The sequence below is a fragment of the Pyrgilauda ruficollis genome, unplaced genomic scaffold, assembly GCF_017590135.1.
Source record: "Pyrgilauda ruficollis isolate IOZ18807 unplaced genomic scaffold, ASM1759013v1 scaffold15, whole genome shotgun sequence".
Taxonomy (NCBI): Eukaryota; Metazoa; Chordata; class Aves; order Passeriformes; family Passeridae; genus Pyrgilauda; species Pyrgilauda ruficollis.
The window spans coordinates 19,143,931-19,160,765 of record NW_024513654.1 but is presented as its reverse complement, the minus strand read 5'-3'; the positions used below and the strand labels follow the sequence as shown (position 1 = coordinate 19,160,765).

Here is a 16,835-nt window from a genome sequence, read left to right as displayed (position 1 = left end):
CAGTTCAGATAAAATTACTTGATATTCACCATGTGTGTGTTTTAGCAGGAATAATTAGCATTACAGTGATTATCCTCTGCTCTAAGTACTTCTTCTACAAGAGTTTTAGTCGATAAATTACACAATAACTTTTAAAGTACTAGAAAACTGTGTAGTAATACTAAACTCCTATTGATTTTTATCCCTCAGATTAGTTATTTCCTTGCTCAGCAGTTTTGCAGTAGCTCGTGAGCTGTCAGCCTGCTGGATGAGTTTAAACCTTAGCTATAGGAGGACTAGTGGCTAAATTTCAGAATTAGGTTTTTCTGTATTTCCTTCAGAAAAAGTATGTGCTCTTTTTATTGTCCACAGCAGCTTCTGACTCCATTTCTAAAGTTAGCTTTCCCTGATGTTCCTGGAAACTACGTATCTGTAAGTAGGTAGCTGTTGCTCAGCTTCCAGAGAGAGGACTTGCTGTTTAAGGAGTTTAAGGCTTGTTCTCCCCTCCTCTTTTTCTGTCTCCTTGGTGATTTATTTTAGTTCTATTAAAGGTGTTACTGAGCAGGCTTCTGGCTTTCCTGAATTCCCTCTGGTTCAGAGCCTGGATTTTCTGATTTCTGCTTGTTCTTTTGCCCACCTGTTGTAAGACTGTGTACAGACACCTGGTATGAAATGTGTGTATCTAGATGGGGTGTCTAGATCTTTGCATTGTAGATGACAATTTTCAAACTGTTATTGTGCTCACTCAAACTTCTTGTTAGTGATTCTGAGCAGGCTTCGATACATCTTTCTGTGCTGTTTTCTCACAAGGGAACAAAGATTTTTGTCTGTATCTTGTTTCTGCAAAGTAGAAGTATCTGTGCTTTTAATTGAACTCAAGAGGCTTTATAAATTGACCTGAATTTGTAGTGCTGTTCCAGGGAGCCAGAACTGAAGTAGTCAGGCGTGATGTGTGTTGGGAGAGAGGTGTTGAAGGTAGGGGCTAGAACAGCGAAGTAGCACTCACAGATCTGTTACAGAAGCATGTGCACAACTTGCTTGCATTTCCTTTTCACACAGACTGTTTATCCATAACTATGATTAAATATATCCCTAAGACTGGAGTAACTCACATCTCCTGGAAAAGGTGACAATTAAGTGGATCTGTGTGTACTGCCTGTGGGAGCCTTTTCTGAAACAAGTTGCTTTTTTGTCTTGATTCCCACTGGGCTGCTTTCCACTGTGGTTAGCAGTAAAGCTAATGTAGGTGCTGGCATTGTAACACTGCTGGTCTTTGCCTAATTTAATTAAGACAATTCAGAATGAGCCTACATCACCTTTGGTGATTTATGCTATTACCTCCGTGAATAAGAGTGCATGACTCACCAACCTATGACTGATTTTATTGCCTCTGGTAGAAGAGTAGTAGCTTCTCCCTGGTTTATAAGCCATTATTGAAGGTATACAGAGGACTGCTTTTGACAGCCAGGCCTCTTACTTAATGCTTCCAGTTTTGTATCCTGTTGTGTGCTGCTGCTAAACTCAGTGAAAAGTGACCAGTTGGTTTTAGAACAGCCTTCTTAAAAGCTCAGTGAAGTTTGTTTGGCAAACCAGGAGAGGAAATCGGTCTAAACTGTGCAAGATTTCTGTGTGTGTGAACGATGTCAAATGTAAACAAGCTCTGTTCTTAAAAGGTATGTGTAAGATATGCCAATGGCAAAGTGCTGTTCCTATGCAGATTTATGTGATTCTAAAGTACCCTGGTGCCATTTCAGTTTTATGCAACTATGAGAAATTTCTTACCCTGCAACCTCAGGATAGGAGTGTGGTAGAGGCTGTTGTCCCTGGACCACAATAAGGGCAGCTTTCTTTAATACCAAGGGCTAATAGCCCTTCCTAGATGTGAACGTTACTGGAGTCAGAGAGGGAATCTGCAAAGCTTCTCTGTAAATCTTACAAGGTTTTGCTCGGTTCCTCTGTCAGCATCATTGTTGCTGGAGTTCAAGAGGCCCCATTGCCAATTAATGAGGTATTAAGCAATGTTTAGGTTGTCTCCTTTCTTTCCTAATGACTGTTTAGGTGGAAGGGTATCAAGATTCTTGCTCAGTGCCATATTGTCTAAGTGAGAATGAAATCAAAGCCAGAGGCAGCTTTTCTGAAGCCACTGTAATGTAGCACGAGATACAGTTACTGGCAACAATCTCATCCTAAACATTCTCTCAACTGCACCATTGTTTGTAGCTGCAAAGGACTGAAATGGAGAGAAGGAGCCTTGATGAATGATTGGAGTGGGAGGCCTGCAACTCTGATATCTAAACTGTGATTGTGTCTGTCTGCTGTTTTCTCTGGGGAAAGCTACTGGTCTGTTCCTTCCCAGCTCTCGTTCCTTGAGAGGGATGTAGAACAAGAGACAATTTTCCCTTCTCAATTTAGTGGAACCTGTTTGGCATTTTCTTCTCATGCAACTAAATTTTAGGTTCCCTATATTTAAGAGCTGTTTTTTCTTTATTCCCAAGGAGGCCCTGAATGCGTTTAATAGCTGATTGTGCTGTATTGTAGGGAACAGGACACAGTCTTAGAAGTTAACTTCTAAAACATAGAGAACTGGTAACAATGGAACTGTAATTATTTTCTTTGTTAAGTTATGTTTTTTTTGCAAATGTAAGTAGATTCTTAATACATCTTTCTGAAAGCTCCCAGTTATAAAGCCTTTCTATTAGTGGGAGGTGAATTATGTTCTTGTCGGGTCAACTCAGTACAAGTCACATAAATTGAGGAAGCAGAAGGTCACACAATATCTCCATGTAGATGTCTCCCCACAGAGGTGGTAGACTGTAGATGGCTGTTCTGTGACACATCTCTTTTATTCTGTTACTCAGATCCCAGCCATGAGGGCACAGCAGAGGGGATGGAGAACATGGCAGATGCTGTCACTCATGCTCGATTTGTGGGCACAGATCATGCGAGCGACGAGGTTGTCTTGATGAAAATCCTACAGGTAAGAGGAGAGAAATGATAATTACCATAATGGTTGGTGCCTGTTATGGAACATATCCTGTTACATAGAGATGAAGAGGAGGGAGCAATGTTTTGACTCTGCCGGAGCTTAGTGACAGACTTTATTTTTAAACAGATGGCTCATATACCTGTGGTAAAAGCTTTTCCAAATGAAAGTAGTTAAAAGCTTAAATGAAATTATTTTAAAATTATGAACTTGATAATGTGGTAGTGTTGATAATCCTACCTTGTGCATGGTCTGTGTTGGGAGAGTTAATTAAGAATATGGAGCTCTCAGACTTATTTTTGAGAAAAGTTTTCTGTAGAGTCAAAACTGTGGACTGCAGACTCTTTGGTCTGTGTACTTCTGAGCAGATATGTAATTCCTGAATTTAAATATTGGGTAGTATGCAGTGTATCCCCTTTTAGAAGTGGATCAGAGCATCATTCTTGTCTCCTAATTCGCTTCTTGAGCACAGTATTCAGTTTGAAATTACTTCAGGAGAAGCCTCCTTAGGTTTTCAGCTCATGGCAGTCTTTCTTGAGGAAACCAATCCCCTCTTGGGAATGCATGCAAGTATCATTGCAGTGTGGTACATGTGGGTGCTGTTCTTTGCAGGTGTTGAGGACGTTGCTGCTCACCCCAGTGGGAGCCCACCTCACCAATGAGTCGGTGTGTGAGATCATGCAGTCCTGTTTCCGCATATGCTTCGAAATGAGGCTCAGTGGTAGGTTTGTTCATCCTTCTGCCGTTAACAAATTGATCAGGTTTCCTCAGCATTAACTAGTTCTGTTGTAGAGCGTGCATCCATGGAAAGCTGCTGAGCTTTATATTATTGTGTCTTTCTACAACTTCATGGAAGATTTGTTGGGCGTTCGCTGCACGAGTTTGGACTGCTCTTTTCCCCAGCTGTGTAGCGCCACCGTGTGATGCCGTGACCATTTGCAGTAACGCGGGGTTGGAGCTGGTTTTAATAAATTTGCCGTAATCTCTGTAAACAAGACTCGGAGGGGAGTCTGCTTGAAGAAGCCTCTTGATAATATCACACTGAGTAATGACACCTGTGTTATTTGTTTTTGTCTTCGCAGAGTTATTGAGAAAATCTGCAGAGCACACTCTGGTCGACATGGTGCAGCTGCTCTTCACAAGGTAAACCTGCTTGTGTTTGCCTCAGCATTGCCGAGATGGCCCTCTAAGGACAGAAAGATTCCACACTTCCACTTAAGGGCCCTCAGAAAAATCATCCAAAATGGTCATTATTTAGAGGTGGAAGGAGATGAAGGATTTGGCACTTTTCTCTAGGGCTGACCCTGTCAGACTGCAGGGAGACAGAGGTAAGGAAGGTTGCCTGGTTTAAGGTGTCCTTTGAGGAGAGATGGACAGCCAAGTAATGAAGAGCTTTAGGAAAGAGAACCAGTTTCAGGACAGAGAATGCAAACTTCACTGAACATAAGGTGCTCTAAAAAATATAGCTCTCTTTAGCAGAGAGAACAGAAATGCTGTTGAATAACCACACATTGATTTCTAGCTGAGAGCTTTGACCTCACACATCAAAGAACATTTAAAACTCTTGAAATCGCATGTCTTGGACAAACATTCTGCCCTTTTCAGCACCCTTCAGGTAATTAAGGTGACTTCTTTAAAACTCAAGTAAGTTAACTTCAAAACTGTTTCTCCAAATTGTAGTAATCATAGACTTTCTCTGGGTATTGTAAAAAGGAAATTTTTAAAGGTGTATATATATACTTTTAGTAGAAAAATATTTTGGTGAAACTGACAGCTTATGAAACACAGTTGCATCATGTTTTTTTCCCATTGTCACAGTTCCAATGGGATCTCAGTTTTCTTCTCCTCTGTGTGCCCTGCGTTGTGCACTGGATGAATGATGGGCAAAGGCAGAATTAGTCTCCTCAAAGAGGAGAAACCGCATTACTTTTTTCTCCAAATGCATATGTGAATTTTACTTGGTGCTTTTTCTTTACTACTGTGTAATCCTCTCCTCTGTCCTTCTTGATAAGGCTCAGAGACACCATCACCATCTGTGCCTGTGGACATTGGGGTAGAGGTGCAAAGCAAAGGCAGCAACTGCAGGTGTGATTCAGCTGTCTTGCTTTCCAGAAAAAGAAAGAGCCAAAGCTGTGCTCTAAGGCTTTTATACCCTCATCAAGTAAAGACAGAATTGTAGTAAAGAAACAGTAAAAAAGAGAGAGCAGGGTGTGTGGAATTGTAGAGCTGTATGTGCTGTTGTTTGGTAGCACAGGTGAGAGCAGTCTACCTCATTCTGAGATGGGAGCTGCTTATCTCCAAAGATTCAACTTAATGTACATCTGCTGCCCTCCACTGTTGTGTTTATTTGATACTGAACACAGGATAAGTGCTGGGGTTTGTACAAATTCAAAGAGAAGAATTGCCATGACTAGCAATAACATACACTGCAAGTGTTCTGGTGTGGATGGCACTGACTCAGCAGCTGTTTTTAGCAGCATCACAAAAACTTGTTTTGAACAAGTGTAAATAGTCCACTGCACAGAACATGCACAGAAGGAAAATAAATGGTCTTTACATGGCAGGAAAATCAATGTAGAAAAACAGCCATTAGCAGTAATAGCGTGCAAAGCGCCTGCCATCTATACTTGTGTGGGTTCTTTCCCTTGGCAGATTTTGGCAGGAAAATAAATTAGGAGAGTCTCTCTTTATGAAGAAAACCTAATTTTGGTTTTTTAGTATCTGCAGCATAACTGGAAAGATCAGCCTGTTTCTTTCCCCTTCTTGTTAATCCATATAAGCTTATGTATTTTGGCTTATTCTTTGTATTTCAGGTTGCCTCAGTTTAAAGAGGAGCCTAAAAGCTACATGGGAACGAACATGAAGAAGGTAAGACCCAGCACTGTGTTGACTGTTCTGCTCCTGTCTTTGGCTTGCACTCATTTCTGTTTTGTTTGTTTTTACACTTGTATTTCTTTGTTTCTACAAGTCCCAGTTCACTGAAAGAGCATGTTTAACCACATAAATGGACATAGATTCGTTAGTTCTGTGGGATGAAGTCCAGATAGTCTAGTAGCAAGTCTTTTTAATGTCACTGCTACCTAAGTGAGACAGTCTGGATTCTGGGAACAGTCATCAGCTGCTGTGTGCTAGAAAACCCCAGCAAGTTCTGGGACCTGATGGTGGCATTGCTCATCTGCTGTCTTCTGCTCTCTCTCCAGCTTCTTTTTCATCATTCTTCATTCACTACAGGTCTAATACTGAGCTCTTGGGATATATTTTTGTTCAGTTCCTCCTGTGTGGAAGGGGAACTTTTTGAGGCTGGTGAAACAGCATGAAGCTGGCTTTTGTAGAAAGATCTGTGGTAACTTACAGAAGGGACAGCATTCTGTGGTGAGCACCTTAGTTCACATGATCAATGCCCTCTCTATTAGCAGCTAAATCAAAGTAGACTTTTCTTTATCTACCTTTCCCTAAATGTGCAGTTTTCTGAGGGTGGAAGTTCTAGATTTGTTCAACACCACCATCTTGATCAATACCAGTGAGGTTTTTAGCAGCTGGATTCAGTATTTCGAATACCATTATGTGACCTTATATGATTATTAATGTAGTAATTTCTTATTGAACTGAGGTCCTATTGAGGAACTCCATATATATATACTTCTATATTCTTTATATTCCATATGAAGAATGTCAATAAAGGTAATAGATTCTGCTGTTGAGAGCAACAGGATGGGGAAAAGTGCTAGAGAGGAAATAACCACCCTTCAACTTAACACTGAATGTACAGTTTATAGCTTCCACTCTGTTTTTATTTCAATGAGTTGAGAAAAGGGACAGCATAGAGTGAGGTTTCAGAGCCGTTATGGAAGTGTTTTGAGAGATTGAATGCTTGGTTGTAGCAATCTGAAACCTAGTAAAGCTTAGGGCTTTACTTCTTGTATGGTAAACTGAAGACTGCTTGTTTCCCTAGCTGTGGGAGAAGTCACAGGATCTGTGATGATGGTAGGCTGGTGTATGGAAAGCTAAGAGATCAGGTTAATGTATGGCAGGAACCAGGCTTTGTATGGTCCGTGTACAGGTGTGAAGTGGAGGTGACTGAATTTAGGAAGGCTGCCCTTTCCAAGTGATGGCTGATCTCAGCTTGGTTAAGTGATGCTCTGTCTTGTGTTCACTCTGTGCAGTTATCCTGTACTGTCTCTTCGCTGTGCATGCCAGGAGTGTGCCCTGCAGCCTTGCACTCTGCCAGGTTGTTCTTCTCTTTGGGTTTATTTTGCTTTGTTTAAACCATGCATTTGCCTATCTTTCACAGATTTCTTCAGGTCTCCTCAACAAACTGGAGCTAAGTAGTGGGGAACAGCCCAAAGCCCTGAACCAGTTAGAGAGGGTATTGATCTTTAAGAACCTGAAGGTCTCCCTTTCTCCCTTCTCCCTTCTTACCTTACTCCCCTCTTCTTTCTCTTGTAAACACCACCTGAGAGATAGTTACGTTGCGTGCAGCAAATCTCCCTCCACTCATTTGACACAGCATGGCTTTTGGAGACAGTGCATGCCGTGGTTGCTTTGCAGTGTTGTGGCTGCAGCTGGGGCAGGCTTGGGAGGGAGAGACCCTTGTTTTACTGCAGCACACTGTCTTGGTGAGTGCCACCTAAGACACCATCCCAGCATCCTCTGGAGGAAGAGAGTGGGAGTAAGATATGACAGTGAAAACTGGAAAAAAGGAAACATAACAAGTGTAGATTTGTCTCTCAAGGTGTTGTGTGTCTTGCCTGTTGATCTTAATTATAGACATAGCTCCTCCATATACCTGAGGGGTCTTTTGACTCAGCATGCCTTAAAATTTTTTTGTGAAGGTGAATCTCTAAGCTTTGTTACTTGGTACAGGGCCACAGAGTTCAGTGCTTTCTGAAGTTTTTTTGAAGGAGACTGCTGTATATTTTCAACATTTTTGTGCATGTTTCTACTGAAATTTAGTATGTGTCCCAGCACACTATATGCTAATAAGGGATCACTGGGGCCAAACTGATTTACAAGATGTGTTAGTCCCTGCTAATTCCCCTAGAAAATACTTCTAAAGAAATACTATGGGCATGCAGATTATTTGGTTTGGATCAATCATAGTAACCCTGAAAAACTAACTTAGGACAGTTCTCAAGCTTTCCATGTTGGTTCATAAGTCTAATGTAGCTTTATTTTTTGTCTGCTATTAATGCTACTTAGTCCAGACAGAGCTGAAAAGAACATTTAGAAGTGCCACTCTTTTGTCCTGTGTCTAAGACAAAATAGTTATATGAAGAGGATAGTTTGAAAGGCAGTGGCTCAAGACTTGCAGATTTATGCAGAGTTACACAGAAAAAAAAAAAAAGGACTAAGAAATGTTTCCCTTTGCAGTAGAAAGTGTTCCAGGTAAACATTGGGTTCTACTGTGGGAATGAGGAGGAACATAAATCTGAATTTTCCCAGATTTTTGGGGTGTATTTTGTTTGTGGTTGCCTAAGATGCGTAAATGCATTTCACCAAATAGCCTTCGTTAGTTGTTGCAGTACAGGCAGGTACGAAATGAGATGACTGGATTGCCTTGGTGTCTCCAGGATTCGGATCGTGGACTGCGTTCTCTCTGCATGCTTTTGTGTCTTGAACGCTACTTGGTGTGCTGACCAGTTCCATGCTGCATCTAGAATGAGCTCATGTTGTAGTATAATCACTTTAATTACTAATCATTGGCCCCTGCCCTTTTCTCTTGAGGCTTACAGTATCTTATGGAAAAACAAACGAGTACAGGTAAGGTGGCTTATAGAAAAATGAGATTTCATGGACCCTTTAAAAAGAATCTTGCAGTATTTTTCTTCACCTTCCTAGACCTTAGCTAGGGTTTTATTTGTAAAACCTCACCTATCAAAGGAAGCATTTGGAGTCTTGTAATTTTTTTCTTCTATAATTTTGTGGACATTTCTTTGTGCAAAGGTAACTCAGATAAATGTAATTGAATCTGTACAGAATTCCAAGATGAACGAACAGTACCTCCGAGCTCTCTCTCTCATTTCTAAAGAATGTTTTTTAAATACCAGCATCAAATGGTTTTTACTGTCAAAAGTACAAGCTTAATGTAGTCTCAAGGATGTTGATAATTAGAAAACTAATGTAACTTTAATATCACTGAGCATGGAAGAGGGAATGAGAGTTTTAGATAATGTGTGAGATTCAGGATATGTTAATGGTCTATTAAATGCCCTTTAACTGCTGCATTTAATAAAAAAGGCAATGTCAGGTTTAAAATATCAGTGTGTTAACATACCATGAAGCTTTTTAGAGAAACTGGGAAATGTCTTGGAATTGAAAGTAAAAACAAAATTTAGAAATAGTTCCTTTAGTTAAAGGCAAACTGTACAAGTGTTTTTTACATTTTTTAATACTAACACTAAAAGCAAAGAGATGTGAGATTGTTACCTTTTAATTCAAAGAATATCCAGAAGGAATGACGTTACTTTGCTGTCCTTTGATACATGTATTGTTTTAGAATTCCCAAACTCATTGTTTGTTAAAACAGCATTTAGCCTCTTGACATGGTGAAATGTTTTTATTAAGCATTTCTGTTTGCTTCTGCAAATTTTTAAAGCTGTGCAATAGTTCGCTGCATTGAAGCAAAAGGAGATAGCAAAATAGAAAGGAGGTAGGGCAAAATTATATGGGAAGTAGTCCTATGTAGTCCTACTAGGTAATTCTAATAAAGGGATACCTGTTTTTGTAGAATGTGGAGATTGGATGGTATGAGATGAAAAAGACCTACTGGGTAATCTCATCTCACCCCACCTACCCGTCCACTCCTTGCACAAAAAAAACCAAAAACTTCCTCCCACCCCCCACCCCTCCCCCAAAAACCCTAAAAAACCAAACCAAAACAAGAACCACAAAAAATGAAACCCACAAAAAAACACCCCAACCAAAATCCCAAAAAACACCACCAAAAAAAATCCCCAAAAAACCAACAAAAAACCAAACAAACAAAAAAAAAAAAAACCACCTAAAAAGATCAAATAAACTTAGATTCTGGTCTAGATTATTTATAGTCAAATTAAATGTTTGTAATCTTTAAAAATCAAGTAAGTCTTCTTGCTTGCCTGACTACACTGTTTTCTATCCATATGAAGGTGTTGTGACTCAGTCTCTGAAAGATGGCACAGGTTCATTGAAATGATTACAGATGGGCCTGTATCCTATGGCCCCCGAGATGCAGTCTTGGAAGTTAAAACAAAACAGGACAATCACAGAGAGTAGATTTTGTGTCTGAGGAAAAAAGCTTTTATTGAAAGGGCTAGTGTTGAACTGAGGTGGTATTTGGTGTTGTATGAAAGTTGTATTAAATTGTCAGGTTGCATTGTCTGATAGAATGTTTCAAATGTTTGGTGTTTCTCAGGAGCATGACTGAGAGCAGAAAGAGTGGTACATGCTTAGCCTGTATCAGTAGCTCAGCTCCATTTTCCTGATTCAATTTTGCATCCTGCTGCAAGTAACTTTTAACCTGGCAAATAATGATAACTGGATTTAGTAACTAGAAGCAACGTCTGTTTTGAAATTGTGTGAAACAGACTTTTTTGGTTTAACACATAATGCTTCCAAGTTTCCTTCCTAATGAAAGTAGTTTGGTACAATGAACCATAAGTCTTTGGATCTTACTGTATATGTTACTGAAAAAAGAGAAAAAAATACAGCTATTTCTGTAATAGCTGATAGGTAAAACTCTCTGATCTAATTTGTAGCTTAAGCCTTTAATAAATGCAGCTATTGGTAGTATTTAAGGCTCAGATTTTAGAAATTGGCAAGAATCAAAAATATTTTATATACACATATTTTTATACACATATGTTATATAGCCCTATGAAGCAGTAAATAGGAAAGATGAGAAAGCTGATAATTTTGACATGAAAGGTTTGTGATCCATAAGCATTTTAAAACATTTTGACGTCTGCTAAATTTTGTTTTTATCTGTGTGCTTGTCATGTAAGTATTTGCCAGAAGCTGTGATTTAGAAGATTCTTGCTGCAATATCTGAAAGAAATAACAAGGAGCAAAGTAATTCTGAATCTGTTAATCAGCACACTCAAGGAAACTGTAGCACAGCTAAAACCTGGGGATTAGTCATCAAACAAATACTACTTGTGGTGTGAAGAAAAGTTACACAAATGGTTTACTGCAGTGGGATATAACATTTTCACAAGCTTTGTTTAAATGGGAAGCAGTACAGGATGAGGCCATATACAGGGAGTTAGAATTCTACCTGGAAAATTGAAAGAGAAGGACAAACAGTAGTGGAACCTAGAAGATACACTGGCATTTAAGAGTAGTAGTAGCTGGAAGGAGGTAAGTTACGGAAAAAGCAAGAGACTAAAGAATATAGTTGTTTTCTACATAAGTTAAATCTGATGCTAGAGATATAAGAAATACTGTAGTCCAAAATAAAATTTAACTGTGATAAATTTACAAAGAAGAATACTGAATAGAGCCTGGTACTGCAACTTGCTGAATGGTTTCCACAACATGCAAGACACCTGTTCAGTGCTTAAATTTGCACCCAAACTGAGGAGATGGCAGCATCAGAAAAGCTGCCTGCAGCTACCAAATGCAAGAGTACATGCAATCCTGCACTTGGAGGAACTTAGGTTGTAAGGAACTGGTTTGCACTGGCCAGGGCCATTAGCCATGTGACTAAATATCATACTGTTTTTAGGAAGTTCTGGAGCATTTCTGCCTGCCTGAAATAGCAGCGCTGTGCAGCAAGTGCCACACAGTCTGCCCTGCTCCTGTTTTGGTTCTTCTTTTCCCAGTCAAAGTTCTGTGTACAAACGAGAAGAAGAATCTCGGTCAACAAAGATATCAAGAGTTAAGGTTGGGTTTAGAAGAGAAGTAATGACAGAAGGCAGGTGAAAGGAGAATGAGGTTTGTTTCTAAATTGCTAAGGTGGTATTTGCAATGTAACATGCACCAGTAGCAAGTGAAGTGTTAGAAATACTTGTTAATAGTGAGCACAGAGGAGCGTGAGCATGGCATTGCTACAGAGATGGAGTGAATCGAGGCAAGAGGTCAGTGACAGAGTTGCAGCATGCTCATGCTGCATTTCCAGCTTGATATATAGATGGTGACATTTTAGCTTCATGTCAAACTAATGCTTACTTAGATACTTTAACTGATGCCCTTTGGAAGTCTAGGAGCTTTGGTGAAAGCAGAGGGATTTTAGATGTGCATGTCTAAGAGAATTCTTTTTCCTAATTTAAAGTTGGAAGATATTGATAGGGAATAGGGAGTGTTGTGATAATTGAACTATTAAGTATATACTATAGCTGAGTTATTGAGTTAATTGTTCTTTGATTTAGGTGTGGAGTGTTGGCTAATATGTGGGGAGTCATCGGGTAGTTTGCATGATTTTGAGGTGCTGATTAATTTGTGTGATATATTTAAGTGCTACTGCCTGACTTTAAAGTTTTTGAGATAACCTTTGTGAGTTAGCTTGCGTAATCCATTATGCTGTGTGGTTTTGCAACACTGATATTAATGATTATTGGTTTTCAGTTAAAAATGAGAGCTGGAGGAATGAATGAATCATCAAAGTGGAAAAAGCAGAAGAGATCACCTCGGCCTCCTCGACACGTAACTAAGGTCTCTCCTGGGACAGAGCCATCAGCAGGCAATGCTACTCATACCACAGGTAAGTTGGATCTTTGTGAAGAGACCAGACAGCATCCATACTAGAGCTTTTTTGAGTCTATCTTTATTTAATTTCTCCTAATATATTGTTTTGCATTAATTCTTTTCATATTAGCTCTCAGTGACTGTAGCAATAAAACATACAATAGCTTTTCAGGTCCAGGAGAGAGAGTTTTCAGGAAATGGAATACATATTGATGGAGAAGGGCATGGTCCTGCAGATAACTTGACAGCATTTCTGTGCCTTCAGCATGCCTCATAGGGATGGTTTGGACAAAAGAGAATGGACACCTGGAGAAGTGGCTGAGGTTATGGACAGTCATGTGGTACAGAGGAGTTGAAGGATGCAGCAGATAGAAGAGACTGAGAACAGGAACACTGACAAGAGGAGAGCCAAAGGCAACTAGTGACAGGACAAGGGGGCATAGTCTTAAGCTGCTCCAGGGGAGGCTTAGCTTGGACTTTAAGAATAATTTCTTCACAGAAGGGGTAATTAAATATTGAAATGGATTGCCCAGGGAGGTGATGTAGTCACAGTCCCTAGAGGTGTTTAAGGAAAGACTGGATGGGGTGCTCAGTGCCATGGTCTGGCTGACATGGTAGTGTTGGGTCATAGGTTGGACTCAATGATCTCAAAGGTCTTTTCTAACCTGATTGATTCTGTGATTCTGTAAGGAACACTTAAGATTCCTGGAGCACTGTCCCATATTTAGAGATGGAATTTAGTAAAAATTCTTCACTGCTCATATTTCAGATCGATTTGAATTGTAATGCAGCTTCATTTGTTTAGGAGGAATTAAAGATATTGGTCCTGCTTTAGAATCAAGTCAAAATTCTCACTCTGAAGGAATGATTCATTCTTGATGCAAGTATTTAAAGTGGTTGTGTCATTGTATTAAAGAGTAAAGTACACTTTTTAGACTCTTTTCAGATTTCTTCTTATGTAAATCCTCTGCACCCTTTATCTAAACTATGTAAGTTAGCTAATTTGCTGAGTCAGTTAGACTCCAACTATTATGTTAAATTTGGAGAACTACTAGTGTCTCTAATGTTCCTCTATTCAATTCATTAATATCTACCAAGAGAGATCTTAGTTTATGTATGTTCTCACATTAGTGTGCTGCTGAGATTATTTGTAGTGTGAAGTAGTAATGAAAGAATTTGTTGTTGCTGTGTTTAATGTATGAATTTGTGGTTGAGGGACAGAGCAATACTAATCATTTTGCTTCTGCTTCTCATCAGCAAGCGGAGTTGCTTTCATAGATGGTCCTTCTCCCAGCTCCTCTGGGAGCTCAGAAAACGTTTCATCAGCAGTCAGCCCTATTACAGACAGTGGGTTGGAGTTGTCCTCACAGACAACATCCAAGGAAGACCTGACAGATTTGGACCAAGTCGCTTCTTTGGGACTTAATGCAGGAACACCTTCGAATGAGGCCAAAGTCACTGAAAATCAAAATCAGCCTGAACTCCAGGTACATGAATATAATTTGCAAAGAAAAGTTCCAACTCCCAGCATGATCATTTCTCCTCACAACAGTAATGCTATTGAGAGGATCATAGAGCCACAGGGGACCTTTCAGAGCTGCAGATATTTTGAATGGTAGAAATGGTAGGAAGGCTTAAAGAGAAGTAGCGTGCTGAAGTTGTGTAGCATTTTTTTTAAAAGAGCAAAATTTTTCACCATAGAGGCAGTAAAAACTGATAGGTTATAGGAGTATTTTTGAGGTAAAGTCCTTAGTCTCACAACCTAGAGTTACATAAAACAGACAGGAACTTGATATAAGTGGAAGGGTAAAGAGAGTTGCAGCTTATGTAGAGGCTCTCTTTTCTCTTAAATTCTGTTTTTATGATACTCTTCCATTAGTGACCTAGTGTTTTAATAGTTACAGATTAACTGCAAACAAATGGGACCTTTTTTTGCTTGTCTAGTGCTTAACTCTTCTTTTGCTTCTTTCATTCTCAAATGATGTTTCAATGAAGAATGAAAGTCTGAGGGAGGAGAAGGTCCAGTCAGCTTCTGTCGAGTCTATCCCTGAGGTCCTAGAGGAGTGCACATGTGTAGCAGAACATTCTGACTCTGCCTCAGTTCATGACATGGACTATGTAAATCCCCGGGGAGTACGTTTTACTCAGTCTTCCCAAAAAGAAGGTGAGAGGTGGGCAATGCTGCTAAAGTCCTACTTCATTTCCGCTGTTTTATTTCACTTCCTGCTAAGAGGCTGATAAGCTCCTGTTCCTTAACGGGTCTGTAACAATTAAAATTTTAACACTTGCTAGGCACCTGCAAAAAGCAAATTTAGATTGGTAATCTCTCTTTTTTCTTCAGGAGCAGCTCTGGTCCCATATGGGTTGCCATGTATTAGAGAACTGTTCCGCTTTCTCATCTCTCTCACCAACCCTCATGACCGCCACAACTCTGAGGTGATGATCCACATGGGGCTGCAGCTGCTCACTGTGGCCCTGGAGTCAGCACCCATCGCCAACTGTCAGTCCCTCCTGGGACTCGTGAAGGAGGAGTTGTGCCGGCATCTATTTCAAGTGAGTCTGGTTTATGCTCACATGGAATATGGCACTGGGGAGTCAGATACAAATTTCCATCAAACAATGTATTGAATTTTAGTGTTATGAGGTTTGGCAGGTCTGCAAACAAGCTCTCTCCTGCACTGCAATGAGAGTTTTGAATTGCACCAAATGGCACTGTTGCAAAGCCAGGGCCAAGAAGCCACTGTTGCAAAGCCGCTGTTGCAGACCAGGGCCAAGAAGGATGAGCATGATTTGAATGAACTGTTACTGTGGGATAACACTGTGTTTTGATACAATTGGTTTTGAGGTAATTATGGATGCAAGTTACCAGCTTAGTAGTAGGCAGAACCTTTGGGGGATACCAAGCTATTAATTGCACTGGGGTCATCTCAGAGACAGGTCCTCTCCCAGGTTCCTTCACCACTAAGAGTCTCTGTGGACTTGGCAAAAGTACCAAGTTGTAGTAGTTACAGTGTTATCACACACAGATGAGAATTAAGTATATTTTAATCCTCACTAGCAAAAAGTGGGACCAGGATGTTGAAAAAACAAGGGATTGTTTTTTAAAATGTTATTGTATGGGGGGCAGTGTGTGGATCTTTGGTTGGTTGCAGGTGATACCTGCAGTGCCGTAGTACTGCTGCTTATAGTACATAATGACTTGCCTTTGCAATTCTTAAAGGGTTTTTTGTTTCTTGTCCAGCTACTGAGTGTTGAACGGCTCAATCTGTATGCAGCCTCCCTCAGGGTGTGCTTTCTTCTCTTTGAGAGCATGAGAGAGCATCTGAAATTCCAGCTGGAGGTGAGTTTTTTGACTATAACTGGGTGCCTTGTAATAGTTTATTTGCCTTCAGTTAAATGCATATATCTGGGTAGTAAAATAGAGTCTAAGTGTCAAATTATGTTTGTATAAATGACTCATTGTTATGGGTAGGCTGTGTAGGCCTTTTTCTGATGCAAAATCAAATGTCTTGGAGACTGGTGTACTGTATGCTACCTGCCTTCAGACTGTTTTTAGAACTGTAGATCCAGGTGCACTGGATGGTAGAACTGTTTGAAACCTTTTTACAGCCTTCTTCAGAATGAGCCATCATTAAAGATGGAATGTTGTGGGGGAAGGTGAAGCTTAAATCTCCCTCTGCAGTCCTCAAAGCTATTCACTGTCCTGCTTTCTTTTCTTTCCTTAAACTGAGCTGCCCTGTGTTTCTGCCAGATGTATATCAAGAAGCTGATGGAAATAATCGCTGTGGAAAACCCAAAGATGCCCTATGAAATGAAGGAGATGGCTTTGGAAGCCATTGTTCAGCTGTGGAGGATTCCCAGTTTTGTGACTGAGCTGTACATTAACTATGACTGTGACTACTACTGTGCCAACCTCTTCGAGGAGCTCACCAAGCTGCTCTCCAAGGTGCTGAACCGGGGCAGGGAGGGGGCACCGGTGACTCAGGGCAGAACTTAACAGTGGGAGTGCTCAGAGGGTGCAGGGTGAGTGTGCTGTAGAGATGAGGAAGGCCATTTAACTCTGGGAAGCAGAAGAGATCAAGAATAGTCATGATCTTTAATAATGTCAGAGCAAATAAACTGTTAATTACAAGCTACAAAGCTTAGGGTGTTCTGCTCTAGTTTTTTGCCTTCCCCAAGCTGTGGGGGAAAACTTACTTGCCCTGTAATG

At 40.2% G+C, this 16,835-nt stretch overlaps 1 protein-coding gene across 4 annotated transcripts in view; it reads left to right on the top strand.

Moving 5' to 3' along the window:
• The window catches only part of GBF1 (golgi brefeldin A resistant guanine nucleotide exchange factor 1), a 103,375-nt gene that overhangs the window by 62,785 nt on the left and 23,755 nt on the right, over nt 1-16,835 (top strand). For 2 of the 4 annotated variants that reach the window (XM_041461047.1, XM_041461048.1), the window contains exons 5-15: nt 2,838-2,956; nt 3,575-3,683; nt 4,045-4,105; nt 5,776-5,830; nt 8,687-8,722; nt 12,506-12,641; nt 13,883-14,112; nt 14,621-14,789; nt 14,967-15,178; nt 15,867-15,965; nt 16,377-16,571. In XM_041461047.1, the coding sequence (XP_041316981.1) occupies nt 2,838-2,956; nt 3,575-3,683; nt 4,045-4,105; nt 5,776-5,830; nt 8,687-8,722; nt 12,506-12,641; nt 13,883-14,112; nt 14,621-14,789; nt 14,967-15,178; nt 15,867-15,965; nt 16,377-16,571 (1,421 nt within the window). The remainder of the gene's footprint in view (nt 1-2,837; nt 2,957-3,574; nt 3,684-4,044; nt 4,106-5,775; nt 5,831-8,686; nt 8,723-12,505; nt 12,642-13,882; nt 14,113-14,620; nt 14,790-14,966; nt 15,179-15,866; nt 15,966-16,376; nt 16,572-16,835) is intronic. The other 2 variants (XM_041461049.1, XM_041461050.1) reach the window with 1 other exon arrangement.